This window comes from Triturus cristatus, chromosome 8 (assembly GCF_964204655.1).
Source record: "Triturus cristatus chromosome 8, aTriCri1.1, whole genome shotgun sequence".
Taxonomy (NCBI): domain Eukaryota; kingdom Metazoa; phylum Chordata; class Amphibia; order Caudata; family Salamandridae; genus Triturus; species Triturus cristatus.
The window spans coordinates 1379701185-1379728998 of NC_140591.1; the positions used below are offsets into that span (position 1 = coordinate 1379701185).

The 27814-nt window shown below is 45.8% G+C and overlaps 2 protein-coding genes across 4 annotated transcripts in view; one reads left to right on the top strand and one right to left on the bottom strand.

The window, feature by feature from the left end:
• USP16 (ubiquitin specific peptidase 16) overlaps positions 1 to 27814 on the top strand; it is a 337101-nt gene that overhangs the window by 17239 nt on the left and 292048 nt on the right. The window lies entirely within an intron of this gene.
• LOC146805787 (uncharacterized) lies at positions 18911 to 24323 on the bottom strand. The gene is made up of 2 exons (XM_085623822.1): positions 24163 to 24323; positions 18911 to 21430 (listed from the first exon to the last, which is right to left on the bottom strand). Exon 2 carries the CDS (start codon positions 20684 to 20686, stop codon positions 18911 to 18913), a length of 1776 nt encoding a protein of 591 aa, XP_085479948.1. The 5' UTR covers positions 20687 to 21430; positions 24163 to 24323.

Genomic DNA, 27814 nt, shown 5'->3' on the forward strand with positions numbered 1-27814 from the left:
ATCATCAGTAAAGAAAAATTAAACCGCTGTCCCCCACCGCCCCCTCCCCACCCTGCAACCCTGCTATACAGGTTCACAATGACCCACATCCCCAACTAGCGGAGCGCCTTTCGCCCTAAAAAGGAGAGAGCGAAAACCCTCCCCCGAGAAACTTTTAGGTGGGGAAATGCGCCGGCACCAACTCCAGCCGCTGAGCGCCCTTCCCCATACCGTTAATAACTTGACAAGCATAGGCACATATATTTCACATGAATTCCAACAGTACCATCAGTTACTTCTGGTCCCCCACTGAATGCAGTTACCAATGTCTCCGGGCCGGCCGGGCAGCATGCCCGTGACATGCAGCCAAGTGAAGCCAGGGAGTGACTTGCTGCCGTCGATTATTTTGAGCTTTGCAGGGAAGAACATGATGTACTTAATGCCTTTTCCCAGAAGCGCCGCTTTTACCCCGTCGAAGGATCGCCGCTCCTGCTGCACCTTGAGTGTAAAATCAGGGAAAAACCGGACTGTTACGTTCTCGTATTGTAGGTCTCCCATCTGTCTGGCGGCCTGCAAGATAGCGTCCCGATCCCTATAGTTGAGGATTTTTGCAATGATGGTCCTCGGTGGGGCTCCAGGTTTGGGCTTGGGGACCGGTGCACGATGCGCCCTTTCAACGGTGAAGATTTTGGAGATCCGTTTCGGTTTTAGGCAATTGAGGATCAAATCTTCAAGGAATAGGTCCATACTAGGCCCTTCTGAACCTTCCGGAACTCCCACCACGCGAATGTTGTTCCGTCGGGCCCTCCTTTCCTGATCCTCGAGCTTCAGGGCCACCTGGCGGTGCTGGTGTACAAGGTCATCAACCCTTTGCTCAAGCTTCTTGGAAGAAGCCTGGAGCTCCTTGATTTCCGTCTCGTTGGTCCTGGCCTTATCCGGCGTTTTGTTGAGATCCGCACGTATGAGATTCATCTCAATGGACATCTTGTCGATTTTCGTCTCGAGGGTGGTCCCTAGAGTTTGTATGGCCGCCATTATGGAGGCTAAGGAGGGCTCAACCTGCGCCGGTTGGCTTGCCGCCGCACCATCGTTCTGCTGGGCCAACCTCGGGATCGCATACTTGTCAAGCTTGTTTGTCTGGGCAGCTGTAGCACCCTTCGGTTTCATTTTGCTGTCCCGGTAGTATATTCCGCCGTCAGCTGGGCTTTACGGAGATTCGCAGACCGGTGTTAGTTTTAATCCTCGATCGTCCTGTCGCCCTTTGGCGTCACTGTGACACACTCCTCCACGGTCTCGTCCGCCACTCAGCAGGGTCTTCGTCCACCTGAACCTGTGAACTCCAACCTCCCAGCCACGAGTGGCCGTCACCCGCCAACTGGGTCTGTAGTTCTTCGCCACCGGCTCCCTGTCCGCGCTTTGGCCAGCCAGAGGGGATAATAGATGTGGTGTTTTTGGGGCCCCCTCCCTCTACGAGGGGGCTATGCACCCAGAGACCTGTGCAGCCAGTAACGGTCACTCCAGTCACCGCCTGGGTCCCTTTCCGTGTTTCAAACAGCCCCACACTCTGTCCCTCCTCTGCACCCGGACCCACTGGCGTATGGGTCGGTAGGAACTCACCCTTGGTTGTGCTGCACAATGTCCAAGAAGCTCAGGGGCTCTCTTCCCCCCTGAGAGAGGGTCTGTAGGTCCACAGGGCGCCGGGGCACGTGTAGGCCCGCCTCACGACAATTGTAGCCAAAGACGTACTGTCCCTCAGGCCTTCACTTCAGGCTGTGCACACTCTCTTATCTGCTGTCTGGGCCACAGCGCCCCTCGCGACCCCTTTATGCTGTTGTTGTGATGGGGTGGATGGGGGCGCCCTGGTCCGGTCCCCTCCTCGCGAGCAGGCACCCCCACCTGGTCCAGTGCTCAGATTTCCGTTTTGTGCGGTAATTAGAAATGCCTCGCAGCCACCCGCCGGTCCACTAATCCACCGCCGCAGGTCCCGGGCAGCATGCAACAGCGGAGGCGTCCCCAAGCCTCTGCGTTCCCGTCCAAATCGCCGCCACTTCTTTTTCACCGGGGCCGACTCCCGCCGCATGGCCCCCTTCGCAGCGCTGCAGTCGAAGCCAGCAGGGGATGCCAAGCCTCGGCCGCACCCGCGAGGGCAGGCACCGCCGCAGGCCCAAACGCCGGGGTGTCGCGTAGGCGGCCGGCGGGAGTCTCACCCTCTGCGCCTCCGGCTTTCCCAGCCGCCGCCGCCGCCAGCACCAGGCACCGCGAGAGAAGGGACGTGCGCTCCCAATCTAGGGGTCGGTGCCACCTCTGAAATGCAGGATTATGGCCGCATTTTCAGGGGATTTAGGGCTTCGCTCCGGCAGAGCTCGCTTCTAGGCAGCTATCTACGCTGGCGCCAAGCCACGCCCCCCAAAAAATGCACTTTTTTAAACCAGACTTGCTTTTAACTGAAATGACACCACTGCACAGTGCACTTTATAAGTGTTTCATTCTGGTCAGGATCAGTGCGAGCCAGGAGTAGGATGCACTTTGTCCTTGCAAAATATGCTTTCCAATTCTGATGAGAATTCACCCAGAACATTTTATTAACTGCTGTGCACTGTCTCCCCACAGGCATACTGGGACCTGTGCGAGACGCCTGGTAGGTCCATTGAAATTGTAAAATGCACTTTATGATCCCAGACAGAGTCCACCTGGCTGTTTGCTGTTACGCAATACCTTTCAGTAGTTGGCCTATCCTTTCTCCCCAGGTTATGGGGCACCATCCACATGTCCTAAAACCTCTGTTGGATCCTGTCCACTCTATACATGCTTTTTGACCTTGATTCGATGCAGCATGTACGTTGTTCACTGTGTAGCTTTCCGAGACGTCAGGATCACTGTCCTCAGATTAAAGGCTTGCTTAAGATGCATTAGCATTAACTGTGCCATGGTGCAATCTGTCAAATTTTCTTAATTCTCAATTCGGCAATCTCGCCGTACCTTGCTTGTAATTTAAAACATATTGCATTTTATTCTTTGGACTGAAAGTTGTCAAGGCATTACCTGGCCAGAACAGTGCTTATTTTCTGAAAGTTTACCTATTGCACCGTGATTTTATTATCGATTTGGAAAATATATGACTAAGCACTTTTAACATACTGAATTAATAGATGTATGCTTTGAATTGGTCAATAGTGACATACTTGACTCTGTTTCAATAAATTTGTTTTGCCAGTTGCTCTGGTTTTAAATAACTAGAACAATAAAACTTACCTTACTGAATTGTAATAGTTGACAAATGTCCAGGTGGGCTAGTATATGTAAAAAATATTTTGGATTTCAGTATAAAAGATATTTTGACCTAGAATAGTGTGGAGAGGCTAAGCTACTACGTTGTTCTCAGATTAGTTCCTTAAACCAGTTTTGTTGGAATGTATTTATCAGCTGTTCCTCTGTGGAGTAACGTCTTATCATTTCCAAAGCTGGTCCTTGAGGGAACTTTGTGCGTGACTGTACATAACATTGATCAGCAGCGTCCTCTGTATGTACTCTGTGCATTTAGTACTTTCCCCACATTCATAGGATTTGTTGCCTGTTATGTCCAGTTTATGAAAATTACATTTTTGTTTATTATTCCTTTATTATGACACAATGTGCAGTTTTGGTTAGGCTCACTTTTTATGGCCTTATCTAGGAAAGAGCAATGTTACACCATTCTCCAAAATTACAAGTGGTTCTAGTGGTTTCTTATTTTTGCAGGTAGTGAGTTCCAGGGTTAAGCACCTTGAACAGAGAAAGAAGTACCATCTAATAGTTTTTATTTTAAAACTGGGATGATTAGTTATGGTTCTAATCTGGGTCGTGATGTTCTTTCCAGAGAATATATTTTGAACTTTATATGTTAAAAATCGAGATCCATGCTTTTGATGGCCCTATGTGTAATGCATAGAACCTTTGAAAGTAGATCTTGCGACTGTATATCTATGAAGTGCTTCTGATGCAGTGCACATATCAATCAAAAATCCTTTATTCGTTTACATAACCATCAAAGGTACAGCACATCCATGTAGTACATGCAACAATTTAGCTTCATTCAATATTCATAAATAATACATAAATATACTCTCATAAAACTTGACCGCAGCAGACCAAATGCAGTGCAGTTCCATTACAGCTGTTTTTGTTTGAATATCAAGATAGTCCCTCATATTAATAGTCCTATTGCTACATGTCTAATTGATTATTTAAAACGAATCCTAATTTCCAAAGATGTATAAAATTCATGATAATTTATAAAATATAATATTGTTAAAAGTGCTTTTAAAATTGAACTGGTCAACTGATAACTGTATAAAACACAATTTACCTAACACAAATATAATTAAAATAGTTCCCACGGGGCTGTTTGTGTATTAAAATACTAAATCTACAATAATTTTAGAAGCTTCTCCCGCTTAATCCAGATATTGAACAAAAACCGTCTCACAGAAAAGACAACCGGGTCAGATGTGTCAGTCGGCAAGATTCTTTTTGCCTCTATAAAGTGTGGTACCTCCAAGGCCAGGTAGATTGGTCTCAACCATTTTCTACGCACACCACGATATTCAGCATAGACAAACATAATATGGTCAAGAGACTCAGAATTCCTGCCACAAGTTGGACATGAGTAGGCTAGGAAATATTAGTTCAGGTTTTACTGAAATATCGCAGGTCCTCAGCTACGCAATAAGCCCCCGCTCTCACCGTGCAGAGACCGCCCGGGGCATCCGGTACAGTCAAGGCGAAACTCCGTCACCGCAAGCACCTGAGGAGACCTTAGCATTCAGAATGGCGGCACCCCCTCATTGATCTGTGGCAAGATCATGTCAGATGGTATATGACTGTACGGAGCGGCTCTAAATTGCAGCTGCCATGATCAGCCTTCAAACCATGCCACTTATGAACATAATTTTGCCTCTCCTCCCCATACTGGTGTTGTAGCGTTGCACTAGGCCCAAATTTCAGTTCTCAGTTTTAGTGTTATTGATTAACTAAATTACTTCAACCCTCTAGCTGCCAGGTACAACCTCTTTCAGCTTGTTCTGTGCTGATAGGCACTGGAGGAGGATGGACAATTATCCAATGAGGACTAGAGGTGGGATACTTGTCTTCATCAATATACTCTTCTTATAACCACAAATCTTTCAACTATTATTTTCTCAAACCCACACGTTTTACCCTCAATGTAATAATGAGACAAAATCATCAGAACTTAGTTACATCTTTAAGTTTAGCTATTCAAAGTTTGGGATTATTGACATCCGCATTTAAATGAACAAAAACATTCAGCCCCAATATCAGGTTAAATATGGTTTAATAATATGACGTCAAGCATCTGAGAATTATTAAGGGAAATTCCACCTCATCCGAGACAGATCAGGAATCAACCCAAGGTGAGTTGATTAAGGATTATGAGGAAATCAGATGAGTCTCATACAGACCCTTTAGAAAGTTTTTCAGCAAAGTTCCGAGTAACCAGTTCTGCTTCGTCAAGTCTGCGATAACAAAGTCACAGCAGGGGAGGAGCTACGCGCCGGATCAAGATGGCTGCGTAAGTTCTAGGCTCCGCTGTGACCGTCCCCCAGCCCTAACATCCTGCAGCCAGGTGATCGACGGCGGAAGGTGATCGGAACGCCCGGTGGCAACGTCGGTCTTCCTGGGACGTCTGGAGCTGCAGAAATGAGCTCCGAAGTTTGAGGCCTGCACCGAGTCTGCAGCCGGGGGCCGGAGTGCGACAACGTCGGGGACTCGGACTGGAAGTTGCCGGTCGCACCCGACTTGCCGAGAATTGTGGCAGCGCTCCATCGAAGCGGCATACTGAAGGCGGAGGAGGTGAGTAGTGGGGTTCGAGGTGGAGCCCCCCCTCGCACTGACTTACTGTAGAGGCCGATTGCGCCCTGGAGCTCGGTGGATTTGGTGCGGGCGGAGGGGCACCGGCGTAGTCCGGCGCCGAGCGCTCCTGCGGGGGGATCCAGGGTTGGTGGGGGATTGTCTCGACTCTCTCCCCCCTCCCCTCCCCCCCCCTCCGGGATCGCGCAGACGCATAACTGCGGGGCCATGGACATTGACCTAAGCGGACTGTAACAGGCCCATAGTAGAGCCCAAGGGGTTGAAGGAGCCTTGAGATCTGTGGAGGCCCCCCCCCCCCCCCGGGGGTCTTTTGGAACTCGTGCAGGGCCACACGAATAGTATTTGAACCAGGAGGTGGAGGCTTGGAGGCTCAGCTGCATATCCTGTCTGGATTCTTGCTGTTGTGGGGGCCCTGGGGGAGCGGGTCCCCCCCCTGCCTGGGACCTCAGCTGAGGGATAGGGCCGCGAGTGGGGAACACTGAGAGCCGATTCCCCCAATGGCGAATAAGCCGGACACCGAGAAACACCATTCCAGGACAACTAAAGGACTGAGGCAGGTTCAGACCAATAAGCTAGATCGCTATACGCTGCCCAAAGATTCTCCAACAGACCCGACACTTCTTGATGTAATGACTGCTATAGATGGGGTCAAATTCTCCCTGGGGCAAAAAATTGAATCGCTGGACAATAAACTGGACACTGTCTCCATAGAAGTTAATCTCATACGCGCGGACCTCAGTAAGGTCAACGAAAGTGTCAAAGCACTAGATATAAAGACAGCCAGCCTTATTGACTATGTGGCACAGCTCCAGCAGGAAGTGCGCGAACTCAAATCCTCCCATGCCATGGCCGAGCGTAAGTTGGATGAATTTGAAGGAAAGGCTCAACGAAACAACATTCGCATTTTAGGTGTCCCTGAAAATTCGGAAGGCCCGGCCCCTGACCTTTTCGTTGAAGACCTTATTCTGACACATCTCAAGCCTAAAGGGCTTGGTAAATTCTTCACCATTGAGCGCGCATACAGGGTCCCTGGCGGGAGGCCGAAGCCCAGTGCGCCCCGCGCCCAATGATTGCTAGGGTACTGAACTTTAGAGACAGAGATGCTATCCTGCAGGCTGCCCGGACGGGGGGCCCTCTATGGTACGAGAACGCCACCCTCTCTTTCCCGACTTCACACAGGCAGTGCAGCAGCAATGCCGGAACTTTCTCACAGTCCAAAAAAAGCGCAGGGACATGGGGATGAAATATGCCATGATTTTCCAGGCGCGTCTGCGGGTGGAGGTCGAAGGAATAGCATGGTTTTTTGATAACCCCGAGGTTGCATCTGACTGGATCGACGGCCGTCCCGCGGTGACACAGAGTCACGAGATCGAGGTGGTGAGCGAGCAGCACAGGAACGAGAATGAGTACCAGGAACAATGCTCACGAACTAAATGTACACTGTCAGGTACTGGGAGTGAGTCCAGCTTTGGTAGGTCCGACTATTCCCAAGGTGCACCGACCTGTAAGTTGTAATGTGAGCTTCAAGGGGCAATTTTGTTTGAAATGACCTGGGGGGGGGGGGGGGGGGGGGCGGAATCCCGGCATCCCTCCTCTTTACTTCTTTTAGTACATTTAGTTACATTTTCGGGGGTGACAGGCACTCTGCATGTTTAGACTGGGCAGTTTTACGCCTAGGGGGCATGGTAGCAGGGTGGGGGGAGTTGGGAGTTGGGAAGGGGATGGGATCGAGGGAGAGGTTTGTTTGATTACAGCCGTATGCGCAAACTTTAATTCATGGACATCATTGCAAAGATTGGAAGTGCAAATGCCGGGGAGCAGGGTAAGGGGGAGTTGGGAGTTGGGAGGGGTTTCAGTATTGTTTTCAGTTTTTCAGGAATCGTCAAGGCATCACCATCCGGAAACACAGACACATGAGTGGCACGAAAACGTCAATGAATACGCAATGGGATAAAAGCTTTTAACTGATGAGCTGGAATGTTAATGGTTTGGGGGACAAAGTCAAGAGGACGGTAGTTTTGCAATATCTGAAGAGGCATGCTCCTGATGTAGTACTGCTACAGGAGACACATCTGGTGGGTAACTCTTGTAAAGCCCTCAACAGGTGGGGCTACAACTTAGTGGTGCACTCAGGCTTTGCTTCAGGATCGAGAGGGACAGGCATTTTACTGAGGAAATCCTTTCCCATGAGTTTAAATCTACATGGGTGGATGTTGGGGGGAGATACGCGGGTGTCACGGGGCAATGGGAGGGGAGGGAGTTGACCCTTATGTCGTTATATGTGCCGCCGGATCTATCCTGTTGATAATCCCAGAGGGACTTCTAGTTGTGGGGGGAGACATGAACTTAGCAGTCGACGGCGCACTAGACAGAAACCCGCTGAGACAGCTTCGTCCCTCCAATAGCTGGCTCCCTAATTTTCTGGAGGCCTTGGGGTTGTAGGACACATGGAGCTCCTTCCATCCGGGCACCACACACTACACCTTTCACTCGGGGGCCCACAATACCCAATCTAGGTTAGATTTCTTATTCGTCCCTCCGGATCACCTACACTACATACGAGGGGTATATCTGATCATTCCCCGTTGTGGATGCACCTAGTGGTGGGTCAACATAGAGAGGGAAGAGTGGCTCTCATTAACCCTTGGCATCTCCGCAACCCGGCGGTCCATAAAGCACTACGCACTGCAATGGAACAGTACTTCCTAGAGAATGAGGGATCAGTGAGCTGGTAACAGACACTATGGGAGGCATTCAAGACAGTTATCAGGGGCCAGGCACTCTCCAACATAGTGGGGGTCAGAAAGGAAAAGGTTAAGGAGGAGGAGGCGCTATAGATGGAAATCCTTCAATTGGAAAAGGAAATGTCGGAACGACCCCATCCAGATACAATGCATACTATACAATTAAAACGGGATAGCTATAGGGCCTTGGTGACAGACCGAGCCAAGGAACTGGGTAGAGAAACGCTAGAAAGAATATATGACCAAGGGGATAAGGCAGGGAAACTCATCGCATGGCTGGACAAACAAAAACTAGCCAGCAGACTAGTGCCAGAACTGATGAACGAAGACGGTCGTATAATCACAGACCCCCAAGATATTGCCACTGCATTCGCTGCCCACTTCAAACGGACCTATACCTCCCATAACACATATACGGTACAGGACTCCACTGACCTCTTACGAGATTCATCACTTCCCAAACTTTCTGAGTCGGACCTGAAATACCTAGAAAAGCCGATCACACCAGACGAGGTAGCACAGGCAGTAAGGGAGCTTAACTCAGGGAAAGCGTCGGGGCCGAATGGACTGCCGATTGAGCTCTATAAGTTAGGGGTGGACACCCTTGCCCCCCACCTGTGCAGAATGTTTGTGGAGAGTAGTGAGCTGGGTGAAGTACCTAAAGATCAAAGAATCACAACCATAGTGACGATTCACAAAGCAGGCAAGTCCCAGACGGATTGTTCCTCCTACAGGCCTATTTCCCTGTTGAACGCCGAGCGGAAGATATTAGCTAAACTCCTTGCCAATCGGTTGATTAAAATCATTACCAAACTGGTACATCCGCCCCAGCGCAATACTGCACTAAATCTGCGCAGACTCTATGGAGTGATCGGGAGGGCGGACACTATACAGGAGGAGGCGGTGTTAGTCTCTCTAGATGCCTCTATGGCGTTCGATATGCTGGAGTGGCCTTATTTATTTGTAGTTATCGAGAAAATGGGTTTTGGGCCTCAATTTATTCAGTGGGCGAGACTCCTTTACTCGAAACCACTAGCCCAAATCGTTGTAAATAATAAAAAATCTGAGGTGTTTGAACTGAGCAGGGGCACTAGGCAGGGATGCCCGCTCTCTCCCCTCTTGTTCACTTTGGCCCCGGAGCCTCTGGCTTCCTGGGTGCGGAAGGATCCAGTGATTCGCGGCCTTAAATGGGCTGAGACCTGGATGACCGCATCTCCCTGTATGCGGACGACGTACTGGTGTTTCTAGCATCCCCGAAGGCCTCGCTCATCGCAGTACTTGACAATTTCGCCATCTTCGGCAGAAATTAGGGGTATTCTATTAACTGGCTCAAATCAGTACTGTATATCCTGAAGGGACCTCTCACTGGGCGCCCCAGGAACTGTCCGATACAAATTACCTCACAGGGCTTCAGGTATCTTGGCATTCGCCCAGAACCTACTCCCATCCCTCCCCCCCCCCCCCCCCCCTGCGGAGATTAAAGGCAGACTCAGAAAGATGGATGAGGTTACCGCTTTCACTGCTGGGTAGAACTTCCCTCTTCAAGATGATGTCTCTGCCCTGGTTCCTCTATGTCCTCCACAACTCGTTGGACTTGGTTCCCGCAAGTTATTTCAAAGAGATCGAAACCCTACAACGCCGTTTACTTTGGAATGGAAAGTCACGTATCTCACTATCTAAACTGCACCTTACCTGGTACGATGGAGGGATTGCCCTCCCCGATCTCAAAAAGTATTACTGGGCGGCTCACCTAGCTGCCATTAACCATGGCACCTACGGGCCGGCGGGAGACCCGGGCTATGCGATGGATCGCTGGGTACTACCTGGGGGGAACTATAACCCAGTGCTTTATTCAAGCACCGGGAAACATCACCTTACCGGACCAACCAAGCAATCGGTGCAAATCTGGAAGGCAGCTACCAGAAGTATGGGGTGGGATCACAAGTTGACTCTGGCTACACCACTGTGGGAAAAGCTCGGGAACCTGTGGTCCACCAAAGGGTTCGACAAATGGGACCTCATCGGCATATCTAAAATAGTCGACCTATGGGTTAAAGGTGAGGTTAAATCGTTCACTGACCTGCAGCGAGAATATGAGCTAGCCCCCACAGAGCACTTTAAATACCTGCATGTCCGTCACGCGTTACAGTCCTGCCTCCAAAAGGCAGACACACCCCCAGAGTCCACGCCTCTTGAAGATAGACTTCTCGATGGCTATCTACCGACGAAAGCCATCTCGCTCCCATACAAGAAGCTAGTGAATCACTCTGGAGACCCCCTGACGGCACTGAGAGACAAGTGGGAAAGGGATGGCTTAATCTTAGATGACGAGGATTGGTCAATGGCGGTGTTTTCGCCACAAGAGGTAGCCATTGCAGCGAGATTGAGGCTAGTACAACTCAAGATCCTCCACCGGATCTATATCAAGGGTCCCGGTATGGTACAGATGGGAAGAGCGGTGGATAGCGGGTGTAGAAGGGGCTGTGGAGGGGAGGGCACTTTCTTCCACATACTCTGGGAGTGCACCTTCGTTCAGCAGTACTGGAAGAAGATACATGAGGTGCTAAGTGAAGTGTTGGAACATGCTCTTCCTCTGGAGGCTAAGAGATGTCTCCTGAATGTATGGGAGCCCACAGACCTAAGTAACACACGAGTCACCTGGGTCGCGTTAGGCTTAATGATAGCGGACCGTAACATCGCTCAGACATGGGGGGCAGCACAGGCACCGGCGGTCTCTGCATGGAAGAGGGACATGGACTGGTGCATGTTTCGTGAAAAGTATGTCTATGTGGCAAGGGGGTGTCATAAAAAATGGTCCCGAATCTGGAACGACTGGAACGAATATAGAGGAAGTATTTGTACCCCACCATTGCTACCAGCTCAAGATGATACATCGTTGGCATGAACGAGTCACCTGTGGCCAAAATGTGTACCTTACTGATAACCTTGATACTATATGACAAATGACTGTTTTGAACTTTGCCTTGTAATTATGATTCCTATTGTGTTAATAAAAAGAATTAAAAAAAAAAAAGTCACAGCAGCATATAGTGAAACCTTTCATCCGAAAGGTTCAGTTCCTACACCAGCACACCAGTCGGTAGCAAGTTGCAGTGTTACATCATAAGTAGCCGAAACCTTGGATGTCCAAATTTGAGCCGTCTCCAATCCAAGAATGGATGCCGCTGCATCAGTCCCAAAATCTGGCAATTATACTCCATAATATTTCGAGGTGACACCCCTTGGCATCACCAGAAATGTCAGACCACTCTGTCCTATTGGTCAGTCTTGATGGAATGTGGGTGATGTAGCAGGTAAAAAGAATACAATTCAGAACAATTAGGTAAATCAATTACGTAGCTTCAGAGAGAAAGAGAAAAAAACGCTAGGATTCATCAATACCCCGTTCCCAAGCAGATGTTCTAGTATGTTACAAATATTGTTGCAATTGTACTTGTTGTACAGAGGATGTCAAAGGAAACATTTAAGAGTTTGAATACAAATGATAACTTTGCTGAATATTCCCACAGGCCTCAGAATATTCAGTTTACGTTGAAAAAAGGAGCAAGAAATTAGGTCATCATGAAATACAGCTAATACACAATAAGTTATGATAAATTGTAAAACTTGCATTAATAATAAACTTACATTATTGATTTAATAAGATAACTCCTTAATAAACATTTCAATCAAATCATAATTAATTCTTGTAAGTGTAAGGTACTCATAAAACCTTTTGTAATTGTCAATGTTTCACATGTTGGAAAAATATATATACAAATCTCATTACGTGAATGTTATTCAAAGCTTACATGTAACTTTAACAAAACCTGTGTAGCACTTACTTTTCTTTTGACCTTTTCGGTGCACACGTTATAGCATGACATAATGGTGTCATATGTAAATTAATCTATTGTGCATAAAATCTCTTGTTTTATTATTATCAAATCATAAGGTCAAAATAATTAATAGTTAATCACATATATTGAGATTGAACATAAAATATAACAGACTATTCTCCCATTTGCATGCTTTTACGATGCAGTATATGAATCAAACTCGCATATCGGTTTTAAAAATGTGAGCTCACGTTTGTCATCATTTGCGTAAACATTGTCATAATCATTTCTTTAGTCCTAGATTTTGTCAAGTGTAATCTCTGCTCTATCACTGGTACACCCAGACTAATCCAATTTTGTGCTGCAAAGGAACATAGCAGTTAATTTGAGACGGTTGTGCCGTGTTGGCGAGCTGCATACAAGGGACATGTCTTCCCATGGAGACTTTCATCAAATTGGAGGAAGTCTTTGATTCCTTTTACTTGAAATACCTGCTGAACCTGTGCTGGAAATACTTGGATGTTGGTGTGTGCCATACAGAGGCATACTCAATAGAGGTCAACATTTTTAAGACATGTTTGGACTTGTGACATCAAGGAACAAGTTGCCTCTCATAGCTTTGGGCAGATATACCATTGCCAAATGATAGTGCTACCAAGGTTCCTCTACATTTTCACAACTATGCCACTAAGCCTACCCAGACACTTCTGATATCAGCAGCACCATTTAGCTTCAAACTGACTTCCCTGGAAACCCACACAGTACAGAACACTGATTAAAGAATGCCATGACAGCCTAGGAATGTCCTAAAGGCATAATACAAAGCCTCTCGCTCTGGATTTAGTTGAATGAAAACAGTGATTCTGTGAAGCTAATAACTAGAATTGTTTTGTTGTTGCATTTACCAAGATATTCTTCAGACTTTTAGTCTGTGTTTGAGGTTCATGTGCGAATGTTGGAGTTCCAATATTGGTCCCTGCCTCCTGTAATATCTATTGTCTCAGTGTTTGTTTTTAATTACTAACTTCAACAAGTCACTTAATTGTCACACATTCAGATTTTGTATATCTGCGTGCAGTATGTCTACTGCTAATTCTGACTAAGTTTGGCAGTGGAAAGCATACAGGTCCCCATTCTAACTGGTTCTACTGCATATGGTAATTCCCCATTGACCCATAATGCATGCTCTTCACAACTTATGTGGCTCCCCTGACTCTCATGGAATGTATTGTGCAGGAGAATGTGTTGGCTTGTATTTGGTCAAGTATCCTGTTGCAGCCTCAACTTGTGCAAGCTCTACCCATGAATAAAATATTCTAAAAGGATCACCTGGACTTGCTGCAACTACCGGAATCAGATAACTCGCAGTAGCAATAAACTCTAATGATGTCAAGTAATTATTTATTTATTTATTTATTTGACAGACTTATAATGCACGCAGCTACCCCGAGGGGTTTCTCACCACATGATAGAGGCTGATAACGGTGACACCAACAGACAGATAGAAAAGCCAAGTCTTCAGATTCCATTAGTTACTGGACCACTATGTTTAACCCTTATTTGTAGCATCTCACCCGCCATTTCAGCAGTTTCAGAATGTGTTTCAAAGCTCAGTTGAATTATTGGGGTAACCCTTTTAAAAGTTGAGCTTAAAAAGCCTTCATCAACACAATTGGGAGTTTCTGTCCTATCCGAACCAAGGGAGGAAATATTGCACTGACATCTCCGTATCAGTAATGATTGGTAAGTACTTGTATGTGACTCCTAAGCACTGGCATATACCAACTCACCAGCTAGAGTGGAAGAAGAGATAAGTTGTGGTTCATAAATCTCTGTCCACTTGCCTGGTGAAAGTGTGTGCTAGGCATGTAACAAAACTTGCCACAGACAGTCGGGCATTTTTATGTATGGTTGTGAGTTCTGGCAACCTTTCATCTCTAAGCGCGAACACACAAAAAAGCCACACATTTATTTTGAGGGTATATTGCAATGGAGCTTTAGTGCAGAATACATTGAGGGGTTTAGTAAAAGAAATCAAAACAATTGTAACGCAAGCACTGATTGAAAATTATAATAAGTCAATATAGCACATTTTTCATTTTGAGGATCCCCACAGGCGTTATTTTTGGAAGAAAGCATTACCGTTTATGAAGGTCCATTGCTTCAATATAGCCATCAAAAATTTGTATCTTGACTTTATTTATTTTCCAGTCCACAGCACGTCTAAGAGAAGAGGCGTAATTCTAGCTGTGTGTAAGAATTGTTATGAGAAAATAGCCTTTGTGTAGTTTGTGAGGAACTGTCCTACTCTCTGCTTATCCTGGATTTTAAGTCCCACTCTGGCTGACAGGGCTGCTACTGGTGGATTTTTCCCACACAAATGATTTATTTTCGGAAAAATGAACCTTGTGGCATAATGTCTGCGGGAGGAATTGTGTGATGATTAACTTGCATATTAATATTAAAGCCATTATGGTTTCTCCTAAGCATCAACGGTTTAAATGCATACATGAGCTTGAAGCATACTATTAGAATGCACTATAAATGTGACACACATTGGTGTGTGATAAGAAACATAATTGCATCAACTATTGGAATCAACTAATGTCCTATATCGTCTGAGGCCTTAATGAGATAATAAGCAAATGCTCTACATGGCATGGGAAGGACCCTATTCTCATGCAGGTAACTATCGTAAAAGGATCTATTCTCCATTACTCATGCATCACCATTCGGGAATTACTGTGGCCATTTGTCAAAGTTTGGGCCTACTGTGAAGTATTCTTGTCACCGTAGGGAAATTCAGATGTTTCATACCAGTGAATGCCTTTGCCATGCGAGAATTACCTGGCATTCTAATAGCACTTGTGGTTACACAACACATGCCTTTAATTCACATTTTAGTGGTGTTGTCTCCTATCTTATATATTGATCTATTTTTTTATTTATGTATGTATTTAAAGATATTCATTGATGAACCCGTGCAGAAGAGGTAGCCAGATGTCTACTCAACAAGTCCCTGAAACTAGGTTAATTCCCACCAAAGCTTAAGACCTCCTACATCAGACTTGCCCTCTAAAAGAAAAACCTTGACCTATCTGATCCAGCAAACTATAGGTCCATATCAAATGGACCATTCTTAGGAAAACGTTTTTAGGGAGCAGTATATGCTCATCTTTCTAACTTTACTATAGCCTTATAGCCCGCCGTAGCGGGCTATACCGGCTATTAAAGGCCCGCTGCTGCGTTAAAGGCCCGACCCTAAGGCGAGGGACTTTAGCAAAGCAGAGGGACTTTAAAAGCCGGTATAGCCCTGCTACGAAGGGCTATAAGGCTATTATAACATTCTGCCACTAGAGGGCAGAATGTTCTAACCAATAAAACAAAGCCTTCAGGGTGCGCGAGGGGATTGAAATCCCCTCAGGCTCCCTGAAGCCTTTGATCACAGCCAGAGCTGTGAACAAAGAAGCATTGGAATGTTGGAGCTCCGGGCTTATACCAGTCATTAGAAGCCCGGAGCACTCCATTGTTTTCAATGGAGCTTCCAACATTCCAGTGTTCTAAATAACATTATGGCTTACTGTCAGACCAACAGCCCGGTCTCAGACCGGCCAGAGGCACAGAATCAGCCATCCTATCCATCTGGGATGATCTAAAACTCATAGTGGATGACCATGAAGTAGCTGCCTTATTACATCTGGATTCGTCTGCTGTATTTACAACGTCCAGTACCACATGGCACTGCAAAGAATTCACAATATTGGAATCCATGAAAATGCTGTAAAATGGATGTTCTTATAATCTAATATTGTATAACTGTCATGTTACCTTTATGGTTTTCACATGGTATAAACTGAATAAAGTTTATCGATTTGCTTCTTATCTCACAGACAGATAAAGTGTAGGCTTCCCACCCCCTTTCACATGACCTCCGTACACTCAACACTACGGCGTTCCTCAGGGGTCCATAATATCCCCTCTATTATCCAACATCTACCAAATCTGATTAAATCATACAACCTCTTCCTGTTACAACTATGCAGATGACACCCAAATCATAAAAAAAAATGGATAGCACCGAAGACCTCTACAATTCAAAACTAGATGAATGCCTATTTGCCATAAACACATGGATGATGAATAACCATCTACATCTCAATATGGCAAAGACCGAGATTATGATATGCGGAAAATGGCAAAACGTCCAGCCTACCACCATAAAACCTGAGGAACTTGAATCCTCCCTGACAACATCAAGAGAATTTAGAAACATAGGAATAACCATGGATTCAGACCTATCCTTGATACCCCATGCTAACAACGTCACAAAGGGTGCCTTCTGCACAGTGAAAACACTACGATCCATCTTCCCATACCTTGCATACCAACATAACTGCAAGTCTTCCTCATTCTCGTACTCTCTAAACTAGACTATGCCAATAGCCTAAACCATGGTGCACCTTCATCCAGTATACGCAAAACACAACTCATCCAAAATGCTCCCAACAAATTGGCTTCTCCCCCTTCCCTAAAGAGAACGCATGACTCCAGTTCTGCAATTGCTCCACTGGCTACCTCTAGCCACAAGGGCAATTTTCAAGGCACTCTGCATTGTCTACAAAGCCTCCCAAGGAAAGTGACCGCTAGACCTACAAGTTAAATTCAAACACTACAGACCAAACAGAACACTTCTCTCTAGGATTGCACAATCATCATCATACCACCTTACCATAAGATATCTGTAGGAGGCAATGCTTTCTCAGTACAAGCCACCAAACTCTGGAACACGCTACCAGCCAGCATTAGTAGTACTCAGGAGAATATACACTCCTGAGGACAGTTGAAAACGTTGCTATTTCCTACATAACTGTTCCACCTGCTTCACGGCAACAGAGCCCAGAACACAGTCGCACTTTCAAATGGAATCCTAAGCCTACAATCCATGAATTGTAAACAACGCAACCAGCATACTTATTTCATTATGCTGACCTATGGTTTGCTGGGGCATATATAGTTCAGTACTTCCATATATACCAGCTATGACCCACAATAATAATATAACCATAATACGCAGTGGTCAACAACAAATTATTACTCATACCTATTAAATTCACATAAGACATATCTGCTATGAGGGATGTCTATCATCGGCACTGTGCAGCCAAACATCACTAGATGAACAGGCATTGAATAACTGAAGAGATCTGACGCACATTACTGGACTATTTTGAATGGCTTTAATATAGTCCATTTACTGCAGGCATCAAATATCCATTCAGTCAAAATGCTTCTTTACATCTCACACAGACACTCGGATATGGGATGATAATAAAAATGTCCATCCCAATAAACCATGCCAGGTCAGGTCAACAACCAAACTCAAAATTACAGATCAGACGAGCCAGTGCAGTCATCCGATATGCGCACTATATCATGTGAAATGCCATAAACGGACAAGCAGAGCTGATTATAGCTGGCAGCATACTGGAAACCATAAAACTGCGTGTCTCTCTCGGACTTCATCATCCAACACACTGCTATGTGTTGTGTCCCATAACACAGTACCCGCACCTAGGTGGTCATCTCACATTACAAGGGAAATGCTTCCCACAATAGCTCAAAACAAAAACATCCTTTCAGCACAAACCCTACAAGGTGTAGGGTGCTACTCCTGTTGGCAAGCGTTTTTGCGTCTAACATAGGGGTAGTAAGCGATAAATGTGTGTATGGATATGTGTGTGTGTGTGTGTGTGTGTGTGTGTATATATATATATATATATATATATATGTATTCACATACACACACACACACACACACACACATATATATATATCTCCCAATCCCCTGCAAAAATCCAAAGGATGACGACGCCTTGTCCTGGCTCAGACTAGTTTATTGTACAGTCAGCCGGTTGTACGCGTTTCGCCTGCCCTGCAGGCTTGATCACCAACAGTCGATACAAACTTAGACTCATTATTTACAAACTTTTTTTTGACTCGTGACAGGTCACGTGATGTGACTCCAACTTTAGTGCATTAGAGAACAGACTCGTGGTTTTCAAAGGGAGATATCGCCATTTCGCTAATAACTGATTAGCACACAATTGTCATTGCATGTCGTTATTCTATAAATTACAATATTTGATCTAGCGCACACATTACTTTGCCCAGAGAACATACTAATTACGTACCGGTGCAACATTCATTACACATTTGGTCGTTACCTGAAAACAGAAATATATTAATATATATCTCTGCAGCGGTCTTATATATGACTTTTCACTAACAAGCTGGTTACATTATGCATAGTTAACATAATTAACAATTATGCCCAAGTGGGCCTACGACTCTCCCTTTGCTAATACAAAAAATGAAAACCATGTGTACAGTGCACAAACTCAAAAAAAGCCCCATTCTTCCATTAAAAACAATCACAAGGGGGATTGCTGCTGTTGTCTTACATTAACCATACTCAGGTCTTTAAAGATGTGTTATTAAGTCTTCCTCCATATTAAGACCTGTGGGGGTTCGTGTGTTGAGTGCAAGGATGTAACAAGATTCAAGTTTCCTCAATTTTTTCTCTCGATTGCCCCCTCTTGCATTGGGCGGTATGCAGTCAATGACAAAATACGATAAGCCTTTCTCATTTTTCTCATGGTGAGACTCGAAATGGCGTGCCACAGGATAAGTCCTGTCCACATTTCTAATAGCCCTCAGATGTTGCAAGACCCTCTTATGAACCGGATGGATTGTGCTGCCCACGTACCGCATGCCACACGGGCATTGCAGGACGTAGACAGCAAAATCTGTCTTACATGAATAACATCCTTTGATCTTCTTTGTTCTTTTCGAGAGGCCTAATGAATAGGAAGTGGTATTCTTGCCGTAACTGCAGGCCTTGCATTTGTTGCATTTCATAAAGCCTACTCTTCTCGTTAGCCAGGCACTACCCATTGAAACCTGTTTCTTCGATGTTATCATATTAGTCACTAACATCTGTTTAAACGAGCGAGCTTTCCTAAAGGTCATCGCTGGTTTTTTCTGGACAAGTTTCCCCAGCAGGGGGTCATTGCGGATTAAGTGCCAATGTTTGGAGAGAATGCCCCTAATTTGTCTATGGCTTTTGTTGTAGGATGTAATCATCCGTATTTGATTATCTTTGCCTTTTTGTCGATTGCTTTTACTCCGACTGACATTGAAGAGAATATCCTCTCTAGTTCTTTTTTTGGCTCTTGTTACTACATGCTCAATGACCTCATCTGCATACCCTCTGGCTTTAAAACGGTTATGCATACAGGTGAGCTCTTGCTCAATTACTGCCTCCTCACTACAGTTCCGAATTGTTCTTAAGCTCTCACCATAAGGAATACTTCTAATCAGGCTGTAGGGATGAAAGCTTTTTGCATGCAGTAATGTGTTGCTCGATGTTGGTTTTCTTAACAGTTTAGTGTAGACTTTCTCCTCTTTGATGTAAATCGTGAGGTCTAAAAAAATCATTGCGGTTTTACTGATTGTGCTCGTAAATTTTAGATTTAAATCATTGGTTTGCAATTTGTCAATGAATCTTTGTGCCGTTACTTCCGACCCCTTCCAGATAATAAAAAGGTTGTCAATATAACGACTCCACAGCAACACGTTTTCCTCCCATTCACTCTGATGGGTGACCCTGACCACCTGCTCCTCCCACCAGCCCATATGCAAATTCGCATAGCTGGGGGCGAAGCAGGTGCCCATCGCTGTGCCGCAGATCTGATGGTACAGTTGGTCATTAAAGAGAAAAAAGTTATTTTTCAAACAAGTGGAAATCATTGAGAGAAGCATTTGGGTGTGTGACCATAGTTTAATTGGGCGGCTGTCCAGAAAATGCTTAATGGCTTTAAGGCCATCCTCATGTCTAATGCTGGTATATAGTGTGGACACGTCTATTGTAACCAGCAAAAGATCTTCTTCCCAAGGGAGGTCATAGATTTTTTTCAAAAAATCTCCCGTGTCCTGGATAAAGGCTGGAAGAGTTCGCACCAGGGGATATAAGAAGGAATCAATGAATTTGGATGTGTTTTCAAAAGCCCCCCCTATGGCAGATATAATTGGACGGCCTGGGGGGTTCTGTATGCTTTTATGTACCTTGGGGATCAGATAGAATACTGGTACAACAGGATTGACAATTTTTAAAAATGCTAGTTCATCTCGTGTTAACAGACATTGACTGTACCAAACATAAAGCTGATCATTAAACGCTTTATAACTTGAGTGCATCGTGGTATCATTAATCTTGGCATAGTTACTGGAGTTGTTCAGTTGTTTATGGGCCTCTGTGAGGTAACTACTCCTGTCCCACAGGACAATATTACCCCCTTTATCAGTATTGCGAACTATGCACGTGTCATCTGTAGCAAGTCTGTTAATCAGTGCAGTATATTCTTGTTGGTGCTTGGTCAACTTTTTGTATTTGACGCTTGTACATTTTTCTAAGTTTTTTAAGTCATTCACGACTAGTTCATTGTAAACATCCACTGAATCTCTGGTGGTTTGCGGAATGAATCTGGAGGGTGGTTTAAACTATGTCGGATCGCTTCCTCCAATGTCAAGTTCCTGTTGTCTGGCTATGTCTTGCGCCTGGCTAATGGACGGGTGTTCATCTGCTGTGTTGGTTGCTCTACCCCCATTGCCCATAGAATCGAATGCCTCATCCATGGGTCTTAAATTGAGTAGCAGGTCCATATCATTCACCTCTAAACCTCCGGGGTAGATGTCGTCCAATGCGCTAGGCTGAATAGGTCGAGGTCCTTTATCTAGGTTTTGAGGCAAAGTGTTTTTTCAACTTTAGCGAAAGTCCGTGACGGATCCCCCAGCCCAGGGGACCACCACCCCCGGGGCTTTGAAAATGTTGGGAGGGGAGCCGCATGACCCCCCTCCTGGAGCCCTTGATGGCCCTGGGGTCCACCACCCCCCCAGGGACGGCTCCGGCAGTGTCCGAGGGTGCCCACCCCCGGGACACTGCTGCTCTCTCTTCCAAATACCAAAGCAAATTGCTTTTCCACACGGGGAGCTGCATCTTAGCAGCTCCCCATGTGGAAAAGCAATGCTGGCTCCTGCAGGAGGCGGGGAGCCGGCTGGGACCGTGAGGGCATTGGGGCTTCCCCCACGGTCCCCAACGAGGTGGCTAGGCCCCGGGGGATGGGGTCCCCGGGGCCAGAAGTGGCCAGGGAGGGGGGGCCACGCGGCCCACCTCCCCAATATTATTTCTTTATTTTTTTTAAAATGGAAAGGAAGGGTCCTGGGGGATGGGGTCCCTGGGGCCATAAATGGCCTTAGGAGGGGGGCCATGCAGCCCCCCTCCAACATAATATTATTAAAATAAGCCCATGCCCTGGGGGATGGGGTCCCCGGGGCCCGGAATTGGGCACTGGAGGAGGGGCCCACGCGGCCCCCTTCCCGGTAATATATATATTTTTTTACGTTGGGGTCAGGCCCTGGGGATGGGGTCCCCAGGGCCACAAAAAAGAAGGGGGGCTACACAAAAATAAATAGGGCCCCGCCCCCTCATGGAACCACTCTGCAAATGCGCCCTGTGGCGCGTTTTAGATTGGGGAATTAAATCCCCTTCAATGCACCTCCAGTATGCGCCACGGAACTGCGTTGCAGAGTGTTGTAAAAAGGGGCGTGGCCTCTGAACACCTCTCTGCAACGCAGCTCTCTGGCGCATACTGGAGGTACGTGGTGGCCTAGTTGGCCCCGAGGGACTCTCAGGATTGAGGAGGAATTAAATCTCCAACTTAAAACGCGCCAAAGGGCGTGTTTGCAGACATGTCAACTCAGGACATGCCCCCTTCCTTCACCATTGTGCAAACGCGCCCGTGACGAGTTGTAAGTTGGGGAATTAATTCTCTTTCAATACTGAGGGTCCCTGAGGGCCAACTAGCCAAAGAGGTATCTCCAGTATTCGCCAGGGAGCTGCGGTGCAGACAGGTGTTCAGAGGCCACGCCCCTTTTTACTCCTCTCTTCAACGCAGTTCTGTGGCGCTACTGGAGGTACCTAGTGGGCTAGTGTGACCCTAGGGACCCTTTGGATTCAAGGGGACTTAATCTCTCAACTTAGAACGGCCACAGGGTGCGTTTATTCAGTGGTCAAGGGAGAGGATGGGGCCTGAGGTGACGTCTGCAAACACGCCTTGTGGCGCGTTTTACATTGGGGAAATAATTCCCCTTCAATCCTGAGGGACCCTGGGGGCCAACTTGCCCACCAGTTGCTGCCAGTAAGCGTCACTGTGCTGCGTTGCAGAGAAGTGGTGCAGGCTTACAGAGGAGGTCATGCTAATCACAGGGGGACCCCAACGCATAGTGTTGCCTAGTGTATGTAGTTGGGTTTTCACTATATTCTAAGTGTCTTTTAACATAGAACTGGCTCTAGGACTGGTTAGTCAGACTCCGTTACCACCAGTATCCGAAAAAAGTTGAGGGTACAGGATGAGTTTGCAACAAGGCTTCTTTTTGCTCCCCTGTTTGTGCTTTCTGCACGTTTTCCTTCTTCCTGTACTTTTCTTCGTCTTTGAGGACTTCTGTTGCTTCTTTCTGCATTTCTTTTTTTCTTACTGTGCGTGTCCTATCTCTGTAGGCATATTTAGAAATTATCATTTAAAAAACATTTGAAATCCACTGAAAAAAAACATAGGTTTCAGGCACGTTATAGTTAGGAATTAGCATTTAAAAAACCTTCTAAATTCACTGAAAAAAACATAGGTTTCAGGGGCGTTATAGTTAGCTGGACATTGCGCTTGTACAAAACCCGTGAAATGACCCCGTTATAGTTAGTTCAGGTAACTATAACTCACGCGCCAGCAATGCACTGCTGATGACGTCACGTATTACATCACTGATGACATGGTCAGTGACATCACTCATGACATCACTGATGACATCATCCAGTGAATGTGTGTTTTTCTGAAAATTAAATATGTTTTATATATGTATATCTCAAGGTCGATGGAAGAATAAATGGGTATATAAGTGTCTAAATGGATGATTTTTTTTTTTGTAAAATTGATTGTACACCCTGACCCCCTAGGCCTGCTCAGGGGGTCCCACAAGGACCCCCAAGGCCAAAAAAAAATGTTTAAAAAAAAAAACAATCACTGGAGGCGCGTAGGGTCCGCGCATCCCGCTAATGGGAAAAAAAAAAAACGAAGAGCGGCCTCCCGTCGTTTTTATTTAGCCCCCGGGGGGGGCCAAGTCCCGGGGGGAAAGTGTTTATCATAATGGGGGGCCCAGAGGGGCCCTCCAGCCCCGGGGACCGCCACCCCCCGGGGCTTGACTGAATAAATGCGGGGGGGCTCATGGCCCCCCCGCAGCCCCGGGGACCGCCACCCCCCGGGGCTTGTTTTAAAAAAAATAAATAAAAAATACAAGTGTGGGGGGGGGGGGCTTGAGCCCCCCCCACACGCCCCGGGGACCGCCACCTCCCCGGGGCACTAAATATTTAAATAGGGGGTAAGTTACGGACCCCCAAGCCCTGGGGACCACCACTTAAAATTAAGTGGGAGGGGGGCCGCCCGCCTGGAGCCTTGTCGTGGCCCTGGGGACCGCCACCCCCCCCCCCCCCAGGGCCGGCTCCTGCAGTGTCCCGGGGTGCCCACCCCCGAGACACTGCTGTTTGATATGGCAGGGTGGGAGCATCGCGGCTCCCATCCTGCCGTAGCAAACTGCTTTGGTATTTGGAAGAGAGAGCAGGAAACCTGCTCTCTCTTCCAAATACCAAAGACGATTGCTTTTCCACACGGATGTGGAAAAGCAAAGCCGGCTCCCGCAGGACGCGGGGAGCCGGCGGGGCCATGGGGGGATTGGGTCCCCGGGGCCAGTAGTGGCCCGGGAGGGGGGCCACGCGGCCCCCCTCTCCAAAATAAATATAAAATACAAATTTAAAAAAAACGGGGCCAAAATGGGCCACAGGAGGGGGGCTACGCAGCCCCCCTCCAAAAAACTAAAAAAAGGGTTAGGCCCCGGGGGATGGGGTCCCCGGGGCAAATTATGGCCTCGGGAGGGGGGCCACGCGGCCCCTTCCCGATTTGTTTTTTTTTAATTTTATTTTTTTATAAAAAACAAATTGGGGGCAGGGCCTGGGGGATAGGTTCCCCAGGGCCAAAAAATAAGAAAAAGAAAGGGGGCTACACATTGACGGAATCAATGTTTTGCAGACCATATCTTTTAAAGACTTGGGTTTACGGTAGGTTATTTGCGGATAATCCAAAATTCTTTGTGCTAGATCTTTATCCGTCTTCAGCACATCCCAAAATTTACTCAGGGCTTTTCTAACCTCCCATGCTTGTTCATTGAAGTTAGTTATAAATCGTACATTCATCTGTTTTTGGTTTCTCAAGGAGTAATTCAGCTCTTTCCCTCTTATTCACTTTGTCCAGAGCTTTCTCTATACATTTCATAGTATATCCTCTTTCTTTAAACCTCTCGAACATTGTTCTACTTTCAGTTTCAAAGTCATCAATAGTGCTACAATTCCGTTTAGCACGGAGAAGCTCACCCAAAGGGAAACTATTGATGAGACTGTTAGGGTGGCAGCTATGGGCATGCAATAAGCTGTTCCCAGCTGTCTCCTTTCTAAAAAGTGCCGTTGTCAATATGTTCTCTCTGATATCAATTCTTAAATCAAGAAATTCAATTGTTTTCTCATCAATATGGCTGGTAAACGAAAGGTTGAGTGCATTGGTATTTAGTACATTGACAAATTCTATGGCTTCATCTTCACTGCCATCCCATATACAGAAAATGTCATCAATATACCTTACCCATGTTTTGACCTTCGTTTTAAATTGGTCAAGAGGTCTGACTACTTTCTCCTCCCACCAGCCCAGGTATAAACCTGCAAAACTAGGGGCGAAGCAAGTACCCATCGCAGTCCCAAGGGTTTGATGGTAAATTACTTCATCAAAGAGAAAAAAGTTTTGTGTTAGACAAGTTTTTATCATATCCAATATCATTTCTGTACGTAGAAAAAAGGATACAGACCTGTTACCTAAAAAATACCTACAAGCTTGAATTCCCTTCTCATGTGGGATACTTGTATAGAGGCTGTTGACATCTAATGTCATCAATAAACAGCCTGAATGCCAGTCCACTTTGTCTATCCTACGTAAAAAATCACCCGAATCCTTCAGGTAGGAAGGGAGTTTTTGGACAAGAGGTTGTAAATAAAAATCTACATACCTCGACGTGTTCTCTAAGCAGCTTCCCCTAGAGGAGACAATAGGTCTTCCTGGGGGATTCATAAGATTTTTATGCAGTTTAGGAAGAAGGTAAAGGGCCGGTATTTTAGGATATTTACACTTTAAAAAGTTGTACTCTTCTAATTCCAATAGGCCTCTATCTTTTCAATCTCCTAATCTTTCCTGATATTCATTGTTACTTGCTTCATACAGCTGCTTGGTGCTTTTTTCATATTTACTTGTGTCATTTAACTGTGAAAGACCTTCATTAATATACATTTCTTTTGAAAGCACCACAATATTTCCTCCCTTATCAGATTTTTTAACTACAATTTGTTTGTCTATTTTAAGGCTTTGTATCGCTGCAATTTGTGTCACTGTTAGATTATTCCTCATATATTTAACATTTTTGGACAACTTGTAAAACTCATTGATGACTCCCTTCTCAAAGATATCTATTGCTTCATTCGCAATTTGTGGCAAAAAGATTAATTTCGGTCTGAACCCACTGTCAAAGTTAAGGTCCAGTCTTATATTCTCATCCATAAGATTCAGAATAGGATCCTGATTAATGTTTGGATCATCATCAAGCTCATGTAATGCATGTAATAGTTCAACATCACAAATCTGAATGTTACTTGATTGTTCTTGATTTTCCGTTCTTTGATCTCTGACTTTGGTAGCAAACCATTTTTTAAGTCTTAAGTTTACGCGTAAATTGAAATAAATCAATCCGACTTTGTGTATATTCAAAATTAGCTGAGGGACAAAATGTAAGCCCATAAGAAAGGTCCTCAATCTTAGCCTCATTGAGCTTCCTTTTGGAGAGGTTAATGACGGTTTTGTTGTCCTTCATTTTACTTTCTTCTGGCCCCTCGTTCTTCTTCCCACAGGGCTTAGTATTTCTTCTCTTACAGAGGTATTGGACCTGCCATCGCCTCTGCCTCCTCTTCCGCGTCCTCTTGGACCTCCGGCATTGAATTTGTTGTGTGTAGCTAATCTGCCTTGTGCCACCAGGGAGAATTCTTTTAAAATTTGTTCTTTTGATCCCAATAATTGAGGGCTCGTATCAAGGTGTTCGCCATCCTCTATTGGCGTTTCTACCTCCTGATGTCCCCCCCGATGTAGCTTCTATACTTTGTGATTCAATACCATCCTGAGCTTTCTCTTTATTTTGTTCAGAAGAGACTGGTTTAATACGCAAATGATCATATTTCTTTGCAAATGTTAATACTTGTCCCTTTTCATAGTCAACTAGATCGCGCAAGAACTTTCTTTGCTTTTTTTTCTTTTATTTCTTTTTCAATCCTTTCAAGCCTGCCCTCCATTTTAGCCATATCTGTTTCAAACTCCTCCTTTTCACAAGATAGCTTCAAACGTTCCATTAATTCTTCAATTTCCTCAGTAATTCTCTCAACATCTTTGTTAGCATATTTGACCAGCAATTTAAGCATAACCATAGAGCATTGGTGACTGTTTGTGGCCCAGTCATCCACAAGTTCAGGATCTGGTTCATTGAAAGTAGGTGTAGTATATATCCTTGGGATCCGGCCTGCTTCGATATACTTTTGCAAGGTGGTTGATTCCCACCATTTGTTCTGTTCAATCTTAAGCAATCTCCACAGTTTATTCCACATTTCTTTTTTGTTAGTAGCACCACTTGGGTTACCCGTTGCCTCGACCACGCTACTGTGTTGTCCCGCTGTCTGAAATGTAAACATTTTACTTGCCGCCTCACTCCTTTTCATATTTCTAGACGAGGCCATTGTTATCGATGTTATAAAAAGCGCTGTCTGTACGTGCCCACGCTAACAACTACGGGGGATTGAATCGTAATCTTGCTGGTTCTTTCACCCGTTCCGCTTGCCCTTTAAATAGTTTGCTTCGTTCTTTGAAAAGTCGTCGTTCACTCACCGATCACCGCGTACTGGCTCCGTTCAATTTCATGTACTTCATAAGACGTCCTGAACTTCTGTCAACTGCTGTAGTCTTGGTGTCTGCTTTCCACGATTGCTTTTCAGTATTTCACAAAGGGCGGGCAGGGGTTGTCTCATTAATTAGTCTCCACCTCAAAATTCGCGCAGAACCCCCCAGCCACTCACAGCGGCGGGCCCAGACAGGGTCGCGACTCCCAAAATGATCGTATCCAATTTCCAAGAAACGATATCCA